The 15,640-nt window shown below is 29.0% G+C and overlaps 3 protein-coding genes across 7 annotated transcripts in view; all 3 read right to left on the reverse strand.

Moving 5' to 3' along the window:
- The window catches only part of LOC105839462 (neuroligin-4, X-linked), a 391,763-nt gene that overhangs the window by 153,549 nt on the left and 222,574 nt on the right, over nt 1–15,640 (reverse strand). The window lies entirely within an intron of this gene.
- On the reverse strand, nt 197–8,909 carry LOC118645956. Of its 2 annotated transcripts, none has more exons than XM_036288017.1 (8): nt 7,338–8,909; nt 5,495–5,755; nt 5,252–5,405; nt 4,687–5,167; nt 4,403–4,601; nt 3,960–4,320; nt 3,560–3,884; nt 197–3,402 (listed from the first exon to the last, which is right to left on the reverse strand). In XM_036288017.1, exons 2-8 carry the CDS (start codon nt 5,744–5,746, stop codon nt 3,060–3,062), a joined length of 2,115 nt encoding a protein of 704 aa, XP_036143910.1. In that variant the 5' UTR covers nt 5,747–5,755; nt 7,338–8,909; the 3' UTR covers nt 197–3,059. The 2 variants fall into 2 exon arrangements, with proteins under 2 accessions (XP_036143910.1, XP_036143909.1); XM_036288016.1 differs by having other exon boundaries at nt 6,510–8,909.
- On the reverse strand, nt 10,112–14,819 carry LOC114254752 (F-box/LRR-repeat protein 4-like). Its single transcript, XM_036288023.1, has 4 exons — nt 14,083–14,819; nt 12,788–13,994; nt 12,388–12,712; nt 10,112–12,230 (listed from the first exon to the last, which is right to left on the reverse strand). Exons 2-4 carry the CDS (start codon nt 12,897–12,899, stop codon nt 11,912–11,914), a joined length of 756 nt encoding a protein of 251 aa, XP_036143916.1. The 5' UTR covers nt 12,900–13,994; nt 14,083–14,819; the 3' UTR covers nt 10,112–11,911.

Genomic DNA, 15,640 nt, shown 5'->3' on the forward strand with positions numbered 1-15,640 from the left:
TTATTGGCCGGTTTCTCAGGTTCGTAAAACATAACCTAAAAAAAAATTCTTGCTAAAATATTGCTTATACGAGCTAGATACAATATAATTAAACACAAATCAACTAACCAAATAATAATCGTATTTTTTAGTAATTATTATCTCCATAATTTTGTTTTATTTTTATGAAGTTTTGTTTCATATATAAGAGACATTCTTTTTTTCTGCCTTATTTTTATTGTCATTAGTGTAATTTTTGCATTGTTATAATTTTATTTTTAGTAATAGAATAATCGAGTTTATTATTCGATTATTGTTTTATCTTGCAATTGAAAACATAAAATTTATACATGAATGCAGTATAAATAGAGAGTGCTTTAAACAATTTTCACATTTTATCCTTGCAAAGGTATTTTCAACGTGGAGTTTATATAAAATAGAGTTTGTATAAATCAAAGTGCAGAACCATTTTAACAAATTCGTGCTAAATTGTTTAAATTTTTTTATTTATTTATCGACGACATTTATTTCAATTTAATTTTAATTTAAACTTAGATTTCATTAACTTTATTTGTTTTCAATTTCAATACTTGTTTTATATTTTAGGTAAAATTGTATCTACCAGAATATGTCTTTTTTCGAGATTCATCCTTCGGAAATGGCATTAACTTAAAAGGTTACTTTTTTGTTATTGGAGTAGATGGATAAGTAAACGTAGTCGCAAAATGATATGCAGAATTAGATCTGGGATTGTTTGAAATAGTTCAAGTAGCCCGTGAGAAGGTTTTTGTAAAACTTGAGAATAATAAAAGTATATTCAACTCATCTTGCAGATATTAAAAATATCCGTATATAAATGTTTTTATAGATACAATTTCACTTGAAATATAAAGTCAATATTAAAATTGAACAGGTGTAATAATACTTAAAATATACTTTGAAGTATTATTTCTAAATAATGGTTAAAATTACACAGAATCTTATGATATATTCGAATCTCACAAAATCTCTCAAAAAAATACTAACGCAAAGAAGGTTTATAAAAAAAGTTTAAAAACAGACTTGTTTCGATAAAAATTGAACGATTGCACAAAATACAGAATTATTTAGGTTGATAACCTAAAGTAATATAATTATGTCATCAACATTAAAAATTTTGTTACCATTAAAAAAAGTAATTAGTGTGTCCTAAGGTACAACATTTCTGGGTACAACAGCTTTTACAACACCTTCTCTATTTTTAATCGATTTTCGGAGGGACGACATGATGTAAATTTCATTCTGTTCTAATTTCTGTAAACTTTGTAAGTTAAATAATCCTCGAAAGTGGGATTTAATTTTTCTAAAATGATCTTATAAATAAGATACTACCTAAGATTATTTTTTGGAATCCGAAAGTATTTTTCAAAGTTCTTATCCGCGTGTAGTTATCGTGCCCCGAACAGACGAACTTTGAGAAAAGAGAGTTTCACGAAACTACATTTTGGAGAACGGTCCCCAAAGGATTAAACTAAAACTCCACGGAAAACGAGCGCTAAAGGACTGAACTGCTCTTTGAAAAAGCCTACCAAGCGTGCTCGGGAAATTCGAGCGGCCTCTTCCGCGCTTTTCTGTATCAGAAAAACCAATCTATGGGCTGAACGCACGAGCCGAAAAGGCAATTTTAACGATCCACCCCGCGCTCTCTTTTTCCACGTGGCCTCCTCGTGGGAACGATTCGGATTGTTGAACGCCTGTCGATTTATCCGCGGATCATAACGTCGAGATTGCACGGTCTTATCACATCGATGGAATTTGCTGGTCCACCGAGTTGTGCTGGTTTACCTGCGTTTCGCATTTCTATATATATATATATAGAAATACATATATATTTATTATATATATATGTAAAAATACATATAAATGATAAAAATTAATAATTATTTTGTAACTCTTAATGATTTTAAAGTTCTGTATCATTTCAATGTTATTGTGCAGTTATTTGTTAATATATTTGTGTAATTAAATTGTTAACAAATTAACTTCAAATTGCATTAAAAACAAACACACTCCATTTATATCTATATTTATCTTTTTTTAGAATTCTTTAAATGATTGAAATAGGTCCATTTTTAGTCTGTTTAGTTCTTAAATATATAACATATATTTTAAAACTAATTTCTGATTTTTAAATGACCATATGAATAAAACAAACGATTAAAAAACTGATGTCATCAGTACATTTGAATATACGGTTCAACAAAATATGAATACTATAACTATGCTATGAGTCGCTCACCTTCGTCTCGTGCGTCTGCTCCCAAACTCGCAGGAAATAGTTGACCTACCGCACACGTAATACAACAAACTAATTTGTATTTGATTATAATTAATAGGTTATTCATTCAAATATCACGCAACAGTAGCAATATCACGCCAAGTACATAAAGGAATTGTGCCATGTGACGCAAACTTTAACACGCTAATGTCGCGGTTCTATTAAGCTTATCCAAAATTTGATGTTAACTGTCAAATTCACTTTCGGTTATAATATTCCATAAACTAAAATCATAATAAAAAATCTAATAATAATTTTATTGTATAATATTAATGCAAGCTTTTAATTGTGATTAAAATTTTGGTATACTCGATCCTAGAGTCTCGAGATTTCTTGCGCGAAGAAACTCACTTGCCTTATTTTCCACAGATTAGACAACACACACACACACACACGCAAGGCTAGTTTGTCATTCAAGAAGCTTTCATAATATCTACATATACTCCATATATTTTTAATATCTACATATAATACTACATATAATATAGATTCACAATAAACAATTAAAAACGTAATCAGAAAACAGCGCTCGAAAATATTTTAAATAAATTAAATGATATAAATGATTAATAAACCGATCACGATATAATTTACGCCATACATAGATCTCAGAATTTAAACATATTACAGCTACTATTGAAAAATTGATTTTGATGTTATTTCTGACGTCAATGAATTAATCAATCTTTTGAAAACGATTAAAAAAAACAATTCTTATAGCCACTTTGTTTTTAGAGATTATTTCTTGAGATCTTTGTTTATGTTAGTAATAGTCAAATTGTTTCATTCCTGATTCTCCATGAGTCATAAGTGATGCAGACTCAGAAAAACAGTCCCATATAATAAACCAGTTATCATTAAGACGCCATTTGTAGTAATATTTATGTTTAAATTTCTCCAGTTTAGGACACTGGAAAATGTTGGAGTCAGATTTCACAGTACGTCCTTCAGACGTTAAGCTTTTTAAGTTTTTGCACATCATTATTAAACTTTCCAAAATACTGTAATTGACGATATAGGTGGTTATGTCGAGTTTTTCTAAGCGTAGACAGGAAAACAATCTACGAAAACTTTTCTCTAGGTCTTCTTCATTTCCGTTTATCATGCTGTTATAAACAAAAAAGTCATAAAATTACTATGGTCCTTTAGCGTAAACAGAAAATTAATAGAGTTGTATCAAAATGCGTGCAATAGAAATAAATATACAAATTTCAATAAAGAGAATAGCAATGTACTTTAAAAGAAATTATTTCACATACGTACTGAACCAAACCAAAATCTATTTCTCGTAGATTCTTGCAATCAGCAAGAGCATAAATACTTTTTGATGTAATTCTTGCCATTTTTAAATTTATCGTTTCCAAATTTGGACATGAATTTTTTAATTCCATTGTGACATCGTCTATGTATAAATCTGTGTATGCTAAATTTAAGTCACGTAGCTGTTGATTTCTTTGCAGTATTTTGCAAAGAGTTTTAGTTCGTATACTTTGTAACTCCTGAAGATGTAAACGCTCCAAATATTTAAGATTTTCAAAATAAGAAAATCCTTGATCATTTACGAATTCACAATTACTTAAATCCAATTCTAAACAAAGTGTACATTTATTAGTCATATATCATTTATCCGTATTCGTAATAATATTTATATATTTATTTATACCTTTTAAAATTTCACACGTCTTAGAAATTTCAAGTAGAGCAGAGTCGTCAACATATCGGCAACAACATAAATTTAAATGCGTTAAATGCTTGCCGCAAGTATTAATAAACATATTAAATTTCAGAACTGGAATGTCACAAAAAGACAAATCTAATTGTTTTAAATATTTACATCTGTGGGCAAAGTAATCAAATTTATGCCAAAGATTAGAGCGCCAATATGTAAAATGTATATTCCGTACGTTCAAGCTTGTGTAAAGGAAAGGATCACGTGTTAAATTATTTAACCGTTTATTTACTCTACCTACGCGACATAATGACCTCAAGTCTAAATTTTTTAATATATTTAAAATTGTTTCATCCTGCAAAAATATATACAATAAAGCCTTAATGTGGTATTACAATAAATAATTTGAGAAATTGGTTTCTTAAAATATACCGTACACAAAGCTTCGAGAAACTGTCATATGATTTCTTAGATTCATCCCAACAGAATTTAAGATCTTTTATAAATTTATCATAATTCGAATAATCGTTGACTGTTAAGTTTTGTTTAAGAGACTGTATATAATCTGGGATGACTTTATGAGATACTTGTTTATGCGCGAGATGATCCTTATGAAAACTCTGTACTATAAGATTTCTGTAAATATGTAACATTGGATCAAAATTATTTTCATAAAAAAAATACAAAAATTAAATATTATCTAATGATGATGATTATTAACCTTTTACAGATAATGCCATGTTTATGAAAATTGTCTAGAAGTTCGAATATATCGTGGTGAACCCGTGTAAGCATATCGGTGGGACATAGCATACCGACAACGCCTTGCGGAACAATTCTCGCAAAATCCTTGAAACATCGTATGTCATATAATAAAATATTCAAACTTTCTGTTTGAGGTTTTTTAGGAAGGATCAATTCTGATGTTCCGGTAAGCATTACAGCATCTAGCTTGTTTTCCTCCAATAATCTATGTTCAAATACCAGTCTGAGCATTTTGGTTTTAAAGTTGCACGGATGTAGAGGCATAGAAAGTAATGTACTCTCTTGCTGCATTTTCTCTGGATTTGTCCATGAATCATTCCACAAGAGGAACCACTGATTGTCAGAATTCTGAGCCCAAATTTGAATTATGTCGTTAAGTTTAAATGCTCCATATCTGCTGATTCTGATTGGATATACAGCTACATGATACTCAATATCTTTAAAATAAAAAATATAATAACTTTTTTGAAAAAAAAAAAAAATTTTTTTTAATTATTTTATAAATAAATTTTTGTATGTACTAATAGAAATTTGGTCGATCATATACTTTACAGTATAACCTGCAGTATCTATACTATCAAACACATCTATTATATTATCAGTGTTGTAACATATATCGGTTAAGAAACCTGTATCGGCCACAAAACCCATATCGCTGCAAGATGCGGTCAATATCTAAATTAGAAAAAAAAGTTAAATACTATTTCATCTTGTGGCATAAAATTAAAATGTCATTATATTTTCTAGAAGACAGTAAGCGGTACCTCATGATCTTCAAATGTCTTTTTTACATATTCATAACGTAAATCCTCAGGTGGCCCAATTATATTAGTAGTACAAAATTTATTACAATAATCAACGGAGTCATCTTGATAACTGTAGCTATTTTTTACAAATTGATAAATGCAATCGACAGTTGTCTCGTTACCGTCAGTATCCGTACCTTGAAAGGAGTCGCGTTTTATGTCATAGAAATTAGCATCATTGTAATGTAAGTGACTACAGTTGGACATCATATACTCTTTCTAAAAAAAAAAAATAAAAAAAATTATATAACTTTTGCGTAATTTTTCAGCACATATCAGAATTTTTATATAGAATAGAATATTACAACATTATTGCAAAAACGTTGGAAATGCCGCTACAACATTAGAATATTTTGTGTTGGTATAAAAGTAAATGCATTATCAGCCATCATATCATAATATTATCAGGGTTGAATAATAACTATTTATAATAATTAAGAATAAATATAAAATTGATAACTTTTAACTTAATTTAGTTAATTATAAATAATTTAATTTTTAACTTTAATTAGTTATTTTTGAAACATATAAACTTTAATTATTAACTTTTTTTTTAAGTTAAAATTTTTATCTGACCAAAAGAAGAAAATTATAAAATAATAACATTTTTTTGTTTATTAATATAATGAATGTTATATAATTACTTAATTTACAAATAAAATATTAAATATATTTGATAATCAATACTGTGATTGTGTTGATAATCTGACTTAAATAAATATATGGCTTTTACTTTAATATTAAAAAAAACTTCTCAAAAATTAACTTTTACTTTAACTTGAGTTAAATTAATTAATTTTAATTGAGTTAATTTTTTATTTATGTAACTTTTAATTTAACTAAATTTATTTCTTAGTCCATTAATTTTAACGTAATTTAGTTAAGAAAAATAATTTTAATAGATAAGTAATATTTATTGCAAAAGAAAAGAAACAAAGAAAAAGAAATGGTGCGGCGAGTAGGAATCAGTTACCAATCTTCAATATATATATATAATATCGTATGTACGATGTAACGGTATAGCATACGGTAGCTCGTTCGCACAGGGAGAGAAATCTCTGCTCAACACCAGATTTCCGCTTCGCGAAGACTAAAGATAGTCAAAGCCAACACAATAAGTCGTAATGGCGAACACGACAATGAACGTGACAGGGCATATGATCACACGCGCGATCGTTATTTCGATAATACTCTCAAGCAAGACTCGCGAGAAACGTATACGCGCAACCATTGCGGCACGAAAGATTTCGCTCAAATTACAATCTCGGCTTTATTCTCTACCGAAACAATTGCATCTTATAATACTGCATGATACGCTAATGAGATATATATATACAAGTGAGTCTTTACGTTAGTGACCGCGTTACAAAAAAACGCAACGCTTAGTTTCTAGTTAAAGCTCGACAATCATTGGCTGTTGCAAGTCATTTGCGACTATTGTAAACGGGCTATAAACTTATTATATACAATTTACGCTGGGACGCGCACGTATTCTAACCAATATAGCGGACATGGGTCACCGTACTTCGGTCATTACCGAAGGCTCTTCTGCAACCTCGTTCGGAGCTGCGATCTCTGGCAGGCGTGTGTTTTCTGAGACACGATGCGATACGATAATACACTGCTGGCGGGAATATGCGGCAGTAGCCCGTCACGTTTGGGGGTCGATCGGTCATATTAATCACTGAAGTACTTTTTTAGTTTTTTTGACGGACTCACACAAAACATTAAGCTCAATTCCAGCACGTAAATGCGTTCTACCGATCACGCGTGGCTTTACACAGAGAATCGACGACCTTACCGATGTGGAAGTTTTTCGATGCTCGCTCCGTTCGTCTACGGGATTCTCACTCTTTGTTTAAATTTTTCTTATTTATACTCGGACGGCCAGGACTCGCTGTTACGACTCGGCATCGGCGGTAGTCGACTCGGAAAAGATCGAGCAAGGAATTCGCCCAATATAGTCTAACCCTGGATGAAGAGTCTATCCCCACCACAGACTTTGACAATATACTAGACTGCTAAACTCGTTATATGTACATATATTCTCCATTTAGTGTGTACCCAAAAAGTATGTATATACAAATAGGAACTCATAGGCGGCAGACTGAATTACCGATTGAAATGTGAATAATATCTTATAGTCCTATGACTATGGATTATTAGAGGAGTGAGTGAGATGTATGATACAATATATTATGTGATTATATGAGAGCGTTCTTCTTGGACGCTTTGCATGCTTATGCGCTAAACGCATCATTCTTTCTTTGCTATTGTAATATTAAAAAAAAGACAAAATGACAATAAGGTGTGTGATAAAAGGCTGCCTAAATATATATAAGAAAGGCTATTTCTGGTAAAAATGTAAAATCGGAGCGTAAGTCGAATGTAAAGGGAGAGTAATAGAAGCGTTAACAAACCTTCTACGAAGCGTAAATTGAAACAATGAAATGTAAAAGTGTTAACGCTTCTGTCCAAGTCATTCCATTCGACAACCCTGGCCACACACGGAACATTTTTCGTGACCACTTTCAATCTACATAGATAAGTCTCCTTACTTCGTGAGTGGAACCTCGCGTTAGTCAATTCCGTGTTAGAGTGGGAATGAAACCCAGCAATAGACAACTGAACAGTCTATTAACACAGGGTGCCAGTTGTAAGGTCATATAACGTCAATCGATTAAATATTAAATAATAACGTAACAGACGTTTTTGACGATATACTATATTATCATTGTAGAAATAACGTCATTTAATTGGTTTTTAAATGTTATTTCTCTACTATTTATCTATTATTTTTGAATGTTAAATAATATAAAAATTTATTCTAGAAAGTACCGATTTCTGTGTTTTATCGATTTAATTATTTTTACTTTCCCAAACTGTATACTTTTAGTAGATTAGTTATGTTTTATTTAATAAATGGAATTATATAATTTTTTATATAATTTTTTTATTTATGGAATTATATAACTTTTTCTGTACCAAAAGTTAATCGAAGGTGTTAATTATATGCATTTGTAATGAATGTTACGTCTTCTGCCAGCAGTCTGGTCATACACTATTACTTATATACTTCACATAGGAAAAACGCCTAATGAGAAATAATAACTGAACATCAAATCAATATATTTTTGATGGAAAAAACATCAATTTAATTATTTAATTGATAAGTTATTTTTCATCAGGTATATCGATGTGGCGGTTTTTATCGGATATACTCGTGGCTGAGTTCTTTAATTTATCTGAAAAGATGTTTGCTTTTAATGATAAAATAAAAAAGTTTGAAACGTAATACTAGTTAAATAAAAAATAATAATATTGTTCTAGTTTCTAAACAATTATATTATACTATAAAGTGCAATATATACATACCATTAAAAAAACCTTAAAAAGGTAAAAAAGATACGCCAAGTACATAAACGCGTGCTTTCCAAAATAAATTTGAGATTAATGCAGTTAGCCAAGTAGATAAAAAAAAAAGACTTTAAAAAGTTTAATAAACATTTATTTAAAAATTGTTTAAACAGGCTTGATGATTAAATGACTAAATGATGAAAATCAACCAACGGGATTATAGTGAAGCAAAAACTTGGCGTACCCGGCTTGTATTTTTTTTAAATTTTCAAGACTCTATGTTTATGTTATTGATATTGATAAATATATATACAATAATGCAATTAATGTGACTCGGATATTGCTTTACTATCTGTCAGTTTCTGCTTTATTATATGTTATCACTTATATTCCCATTTTTAAATAATTTTTGAATAGAACCATTTTTAAATGCGTTTATATACTTGACATATGTATATACTTGACATATCTTTTTTAACTTTGTGAAGTTTTTTATAAGTTATTATTTTTTTTATTATTTTATTCGTACAAATAATTTTCATATTGTATAACATTGATCATTTTAAGTCGGGCGTTTTAAGCCGGGCACGCTAAGTTTTTGCTTTACTATAATCCCGTTGGTCGATTTTAATCATCAAGCCCGTTTAAGCAATTTTTAAATAGATGTTTATTAAACTTCTTTAAGTGTTTTAAAATATACTTGGCTAACTATTGATCTCAAATTTATTTTGGAAAGCACGCGTTTATGTACTTGGCGTATCTTTTTTACCTTTTTAAGGTTTTTTTGAGGGATTTCATTCCTTTTTGTAAAAATTAAAAAGTTACTTCTTTTTTTAATTACATTAAGTTTTATTGTACATATTTTTAAATGTGTTAATTTGATATGTATGTATGTATATATGTATATATTTTCTATAATTTATTTTATTTTATTTGTTCTGCAAAAAATATGAATGCATTTTTAGCATTTCAAGACCAATTGCATTTCTTTATACTTAAATCATTTATTAACACCCATTTTGCGCTTTTAGTATTATACATATCATGTTTGTGTAATGTCCATCTATTATATTTTCACCGTGATAAAAGATTGCACTAATAATTTTATACTTATTTGCATTGACAGATAAAAATTTTTTATTAATATTTTTGACATTTATTACATATATATTATGTATATTATTTGTTATTATTGTTTATTTATTTTATTTTTATTAATTTTATTAAATTTTTTCGTGTACTAATATCACTTACATTACTCACATTCAGACGTTTGTTGTAATTTTATTATTAACTAGCTTTGCCCTGCCACGCTTGCTGTGGCTTTTTTTAAATTTTGTACACTTTTTTTTTGTTGGTCGCTTATTAGATTGTAACACTCTTTGTTAATCATAACTTCTTTTTATTATTTAATTTTCATTTTTTTTGTACAGTATTTTTCCTCCTTTTTCTTTCCTTCAACACGGAGATATGATTCCCCAAAACGTCCCTTATTTTTGAAACAACCAATATTTCCAAAATTTAAAATTTGAAATAAAAGCTACAAAATATATATTTAATTACTCTCCAATGACATTTTCAAAAAAGGTCGTAAGACTCACCAAAATTACGGCCCGCATTTTTGAAACAACCAGTATATCTAAAATCAGACTCCATAAGAACACAACAAAAGTCGAACGCAACGTTGTGTCAAAATTACAAAGCAATCGGTAAATAACTTTCGGAGATCTTAGCCAACTAACAAACATACATTTATATTTTTATTTATATAGATTTTTATATTAATATTTTTGACATTTACATATATATCATGTATTTGTTTATGTTATATATTTATTTTAATTTTGTTAACTTATTATACTTTTCTCGCATACCAAATTCACTATTTATATTATAAAATAACTTTTTATATGTTTTAGTTTTATAAAATTACACGTAGGCACATTGTGAAGCTCCTTGAACGACAAACCGGTTTTGGATGTGTGTGTGCATGTATATGTGAATGTGTGGAGAATAACTCAAGTGAGCATTTTTGCGCAAGAGATCACAAGATCTTAGAATTATCAAGTTTATTATATTTTTTCGCGTACCAATATTCACCACTTACATTACAAAATAATTTTATTTTAATTTTATAAAATTGTATGTAGGAACATTGTGAAGCCCTTTGAACGACAAACTGGCTTTACGTGTGTGTGTATGTACATGTGATCTGTGGAAAATAATCCAAGTGAGCTTTTTCGCGCAAAAGATTACGAGATCTCAGAAATGAGTGTACCGATTTTAATCAGAGTGGTCGCAATCGAAAGCTTACATCAATATTATGTAACAAAATTGCCATTAGATTTTTTATTATAATTTTAGTTTCTGAGATATTTTAACTGAAAGTGAATTTGACAGCTAAATTCCAGATAAAGCTTAGTAGCGGCGTGACATTTGCGCAGTGAAGTTTGCGTCATTTGCATCATGCAGCAAAATTCTTTATGTACTTGGTGTCGCGCCGCTACCGCGTCGCTTGATACTTGAATTTTTTACAAATATTATTAATACACACACACACACACACACACACACACACACACACACACACACACAAACACGCACGCACGCAAGGCCAGTTTGTCATTCAAGGGGCTTTCATAATATCTACATATAATGCTACATATAATATAATATTTAATATCTACATATAATACTACATATAATACGTATAGATTCACAATAAACAATTAAAGACGTAATCAGGAAACAGCGCTCAAAAGTCTTTTAAGTGAATTAAACGATATAAATGATTAATAAACCAATCACGATATAATTCACGCCATACATATAGGTCTCAGAATATAAACATATTACAGCTACTATTGAAAGATTGATTTTGATGTTATTTCTGACGTCAATGAATTAATCAATCTTTTGAAAACAATTAAAAAAAACAATTTTTATAACCCTTTTATTTTTAGAGATTATTTCTTGAGATCTTTGTTTATGTTAACTATACAGTATAGTCAAATTTTTTCATTCTTGGTTCTCGATAAATGATGCAGAACGAGACATGTAGTCCCATAAAATAAACAAGCTATCATTAAGACGCCATTTGTAGTAATAATTACGTCTATTTCCCACTAGTTTAGGACGCTGGAAAATGTTGGAGTCAGATTTCACAGTACATCCTTGAGACGTTAAGCTTTTCAAGTTTTTGCACATCATTATTAAACTTTCCAAAATACTGTAAGTAAGCATAATGTCGGTTATGTCGAGTTTTTCTAAGCGTAGAGAGGAAAACAATATATGAAAGCTCTTTTCTAGATCTTCCTGATTTTCTTCCATTTCCATGCTGTTATAAACAAAAAAGTCATAAAATTACTATGGTCCTTTAGCGTAAACAGAAGATTAATAGAGTTGTATCAAAATGCGTGCAATAGAAATAAATATACAAATTTCAATAAAGAGAATAGCAATGTACTTTAAAAGAAATTATATCACACACGTACCTAACCCAACCAAAATCTATTTCTCGTAGATTCTTGCAATCAGCAAGAGCATAAATACTTTTTGATGTAATTTTTGCCAGTTTTAAATTTATCGTTTCCAAATTTGGACATGAATTTTTCAATTCCACTGTGACTTCGTCTATATTTAAATCTGTGTATGCTAAATTTAAGTCACGTAGCTGTTGATTTCTTTGCAGTATTTTGCAAAGAGTTTTAGTTTGTATACTTCGTAACTCCTGAAGATGTAAACGCTCCAAATACTTTAGATTTTCAAGATAAGAAAATCCTTTATCATTTACGAGATGACAATTACTTAAATCCAATTCTAAACAAAGTGTACATTTATTAGTCATATATCATTTATCCGCATTCGTAATAAAATTTGTATATTTATTTATACCTTTTAAAATTTCACACGTCTTAGAAATTTGAAGTAGAGCAGAGTCGTCAACATATCGGCAACAACATAAGTTTAAATGCGTTAAATGCTTGCCGCAAGTATTAATAAACATATTAAATTTCAAAACAGGAATGTCACAAAATGACAGATCTAACTGTCTTAAATATTTACATCTGTGCGCAAAGTAATCAAATTTATGCCAAAGATTAGAGCGCCAATATGTAAAATGTATATTCCGTACGTTCAAGCTTGTGTAAAGGAAAGGATCACGTGTTAAATTATTTAACCGTTTATTTACTCTGCCCACGCGACATAGTGACCTCAAGTCTAAATTTTTTAATATATTTAAAATTGTTCCATCCTGCAAAAATATATACAATAAAGCTTTAATGTGGTATTATAATAAATAATTTGAGAAATTGGTTTCTTAAAATATACCGTACACAAAGTTTTGAGAAACTGTCATATGGTTTCTTAGATTCATCCCAACAGGATTTAAGATCTTTCATAAATTTATCATAATTTGAATAATCGTTGACTGTTAAGTTTTGTTTAAGAGATTGTATATAATCTGGCATGACTTTATGAGATACTTGTTTATGCCCGAGATGATCCTTATGAAAACTCTGTACAATATTTCTGTAAATACGTAACATTGGATCAAAATTATTTTCATAAAAAAAAAAAAATACAAAAATTAAATATTACTTAATGCCAATGATTATTGACCTTTTACAGATAATGCCATGTTTATGAAAATTCTCTAGAAGGGCAAATATATCCTCGTGAACAAATGTAAGCATATCAGTGGGGCATAGTCCGACAGATTGCATAAAGATAAAATCTGAGGTTAAAGACTTGTAGAATCGAATTTTTTTTAATAAAATATTCAAACTTTTTTCTTTATGTGTTTTAGAAAGGATCAATTCTGATGTTCCGATAAGCATTACAGCATCTAGCTTGTGTTTCTCCAATAATCTATGGTTAAATACCAGTCTGAGCATTTTGGTTTTAAAGTTGCACGGATGTAGAGGCACAGAAAGTAATATCCTCTCTTCCTCTGAATCAGGATTTGTCCATGAATTATTCCACAAGAGGAACCACTGATTGTCAGAATCTTGAGCCCAAATTTGAATTATGTCATTAAGTTTAAATGCTCCATATCTGGTGATTCTGATTGGATATACAGCTACATGATACTCAATATCTTTAAAATAAAAAATATAATAATAACTTTTTTGAAATAAAAATTTGTTTTTTTTTAAATTATTTTATATATAAATTTTTATATGTACTAATAGAAATTTGATCGATAGGCTCCATGGTACTACAATCCATATCATCCATAATTTTGTAACCTGCATTGGTCATGAAACCTGTATCGGTCACGAAACCTATACCCGTGGGAAATGCGGACAATTTCTAAATTAGGAAAAAAAGTTAAATACTATCTCATCTTGTGGTATAAAATTAAAATGTCATTATATTTTCTAGAAGACAGTAAGCGGTACCTGATGATCTTTATATGTCTTTTTTACATATTCATAACATAAATGTTCCTCAGGTGGCCCAATTATATTAGTAGTATAAAATTTGTTACAATAATCAATAGAGTCATCTTGATAACTATAGCTATTTTTTACAAATTGATAAATGCAATCGAGAGTTATCTCGTTACCATCAATATCCGTAACTTGAATGGATTTTTTTATGTCATAGTAATTAGCATCATTATAATATAAGTGACTGCAGTTGGACGTCATATTCTCTTTCTACAAAAAAATGACAAATATTATATAATTTTTGCGTAATTTTTTAGCACATATCAGAATTTTTATAGAGATTAGAACATTACAGTATTATTGCAAAAACGTTGGAAATGCTGTACATTTGTACAACATTAGAATATTTTGTGTTGTGTAGAAGTAAATGCATTATAATATTATCAGGGTTGGATAATAACTATTTATAATAATTAAAAATAAATATAAAGTTGATAACTTTTAACTTATTTTAGTTAATTTTAAATAATTTAATTTTGAACCTTAACTAGTTATTTTTGAAACATATACACTTTAATTATTAACTTTTTTCTTAAGTTAAAATTTTTACCTGAGCAAAAGAAGAAAATTATAAAATAAAAATACAGTACTGTAAAAACAACATTTTTTTGTTTATTTATCTAATTAATATTATATAATTACTTAATTTAAATAAAATATTAAATATATATGATAATCAATACTGTGATTGTGTTGATAACTGACTTAAATAAATATATGGCTTTTTTACTATAATATTAAAAAAAAGCTTCTCAAAAATTAACTTTTATTTTAACTTAAGTTAAATTAATTAATTTTAACTGAGTTAGTTTTATATTTATGTAACCTTTAATTTAACTAAGTTTATTTTTTAGTTTCCATTAATTTTAACGTAATTTAGTTAAAAAAAATAATTTTAATAGACAAGTAACATTTATTGCAAAAGAAAAGAAACAAAGAAAAAGAAATGGAGCGACGAGTAGGAATCAGTTACCAATCTTCAATATATATATATAATATCGTATGTACGATGTAACGGTATAGCATAAGGTAGATCGTTCGCACAGGGAGAGAAATCTCCGAGCTCGACACCAGATTTCCGTTTCGCGAAGACTAAAGATAGTCAAAGCCAACACAATAAGTCGTAATGGCGAACACGATAAACACAACAGGGCGTACGATCACACGCGCGATCGTTATTTCGATACTCTCAAGCAAGACTCGCGAGAAACGTATACGCGCAACCATTGCGGCACGAAAGATTTCGCTCAAATTACAACCTCGCTTTATTCTCTACCGAAACAATTGCATC

Source organism: Monomorium pharaonis, chromosome 6 (assembly GCF_013373865.1).
Source record: "Monomorium pharaonis isolate MP-MQ-018 chromosome 6, ASM1337386v2, whole genome shotgun sequence".
NCBI lineage: Eukaryota > Metazoa > Arthropoda > Insecta > Hymenoptera > Formicidae > Monomorium > Monomorium pharaonis.

What these genes read in the sequence shown, in the direction of transcription:
- LOC114254752 (XM_036288023.1), bottom strand. Translation starts at nt 12,899, where the DNA reads ATGTTTATTAATACTTGCGGCAAGCATTTAACGCATTTAAACTTATGT. An exon ending in GACGTGTGAAATTTTAAAAG is followed by an intron (nt 12,713 to 12,787) that starts GTATAAATAAAT and finishes CACTTTGTTTAG; the next exon opens with AATTGGATTTAAGTAATTGT. An exon ending in ATAGATTTTGGTTGGGTTAG is followed by an intron (nt 12,231 to 12,387) that starts GTACGTGTGTGA and finishes TGTTTATAACAG; the next exon opens with CATGGAAATGGAAGAAAATC.
- LOC118645956 (XM_036288017.1), bottom strand. Translation starts at nt 5,746, where the DNA reads ATGATGTCCAACTGTAGTCACTTACATTACAATGATGCTAATTTCTAT. An exon ending in CATGGCATTATCTGTAAAAG is followed by an intron (nt 4,602 to 4,686) that starts GTTAATAATCAT and finishes ACATATTTACAG; the next exon opens with AAATCTTATAGTACAGAGTT. An exon ending in GACGTGTGAAATTTTAAAAG is followed by an intron (nt 3,885 to 3,959) that starts GTATAAATAAAT and finishes CACTTTGTTTAG; the next exon opens with AATTGGATTTAAGTAATTGT.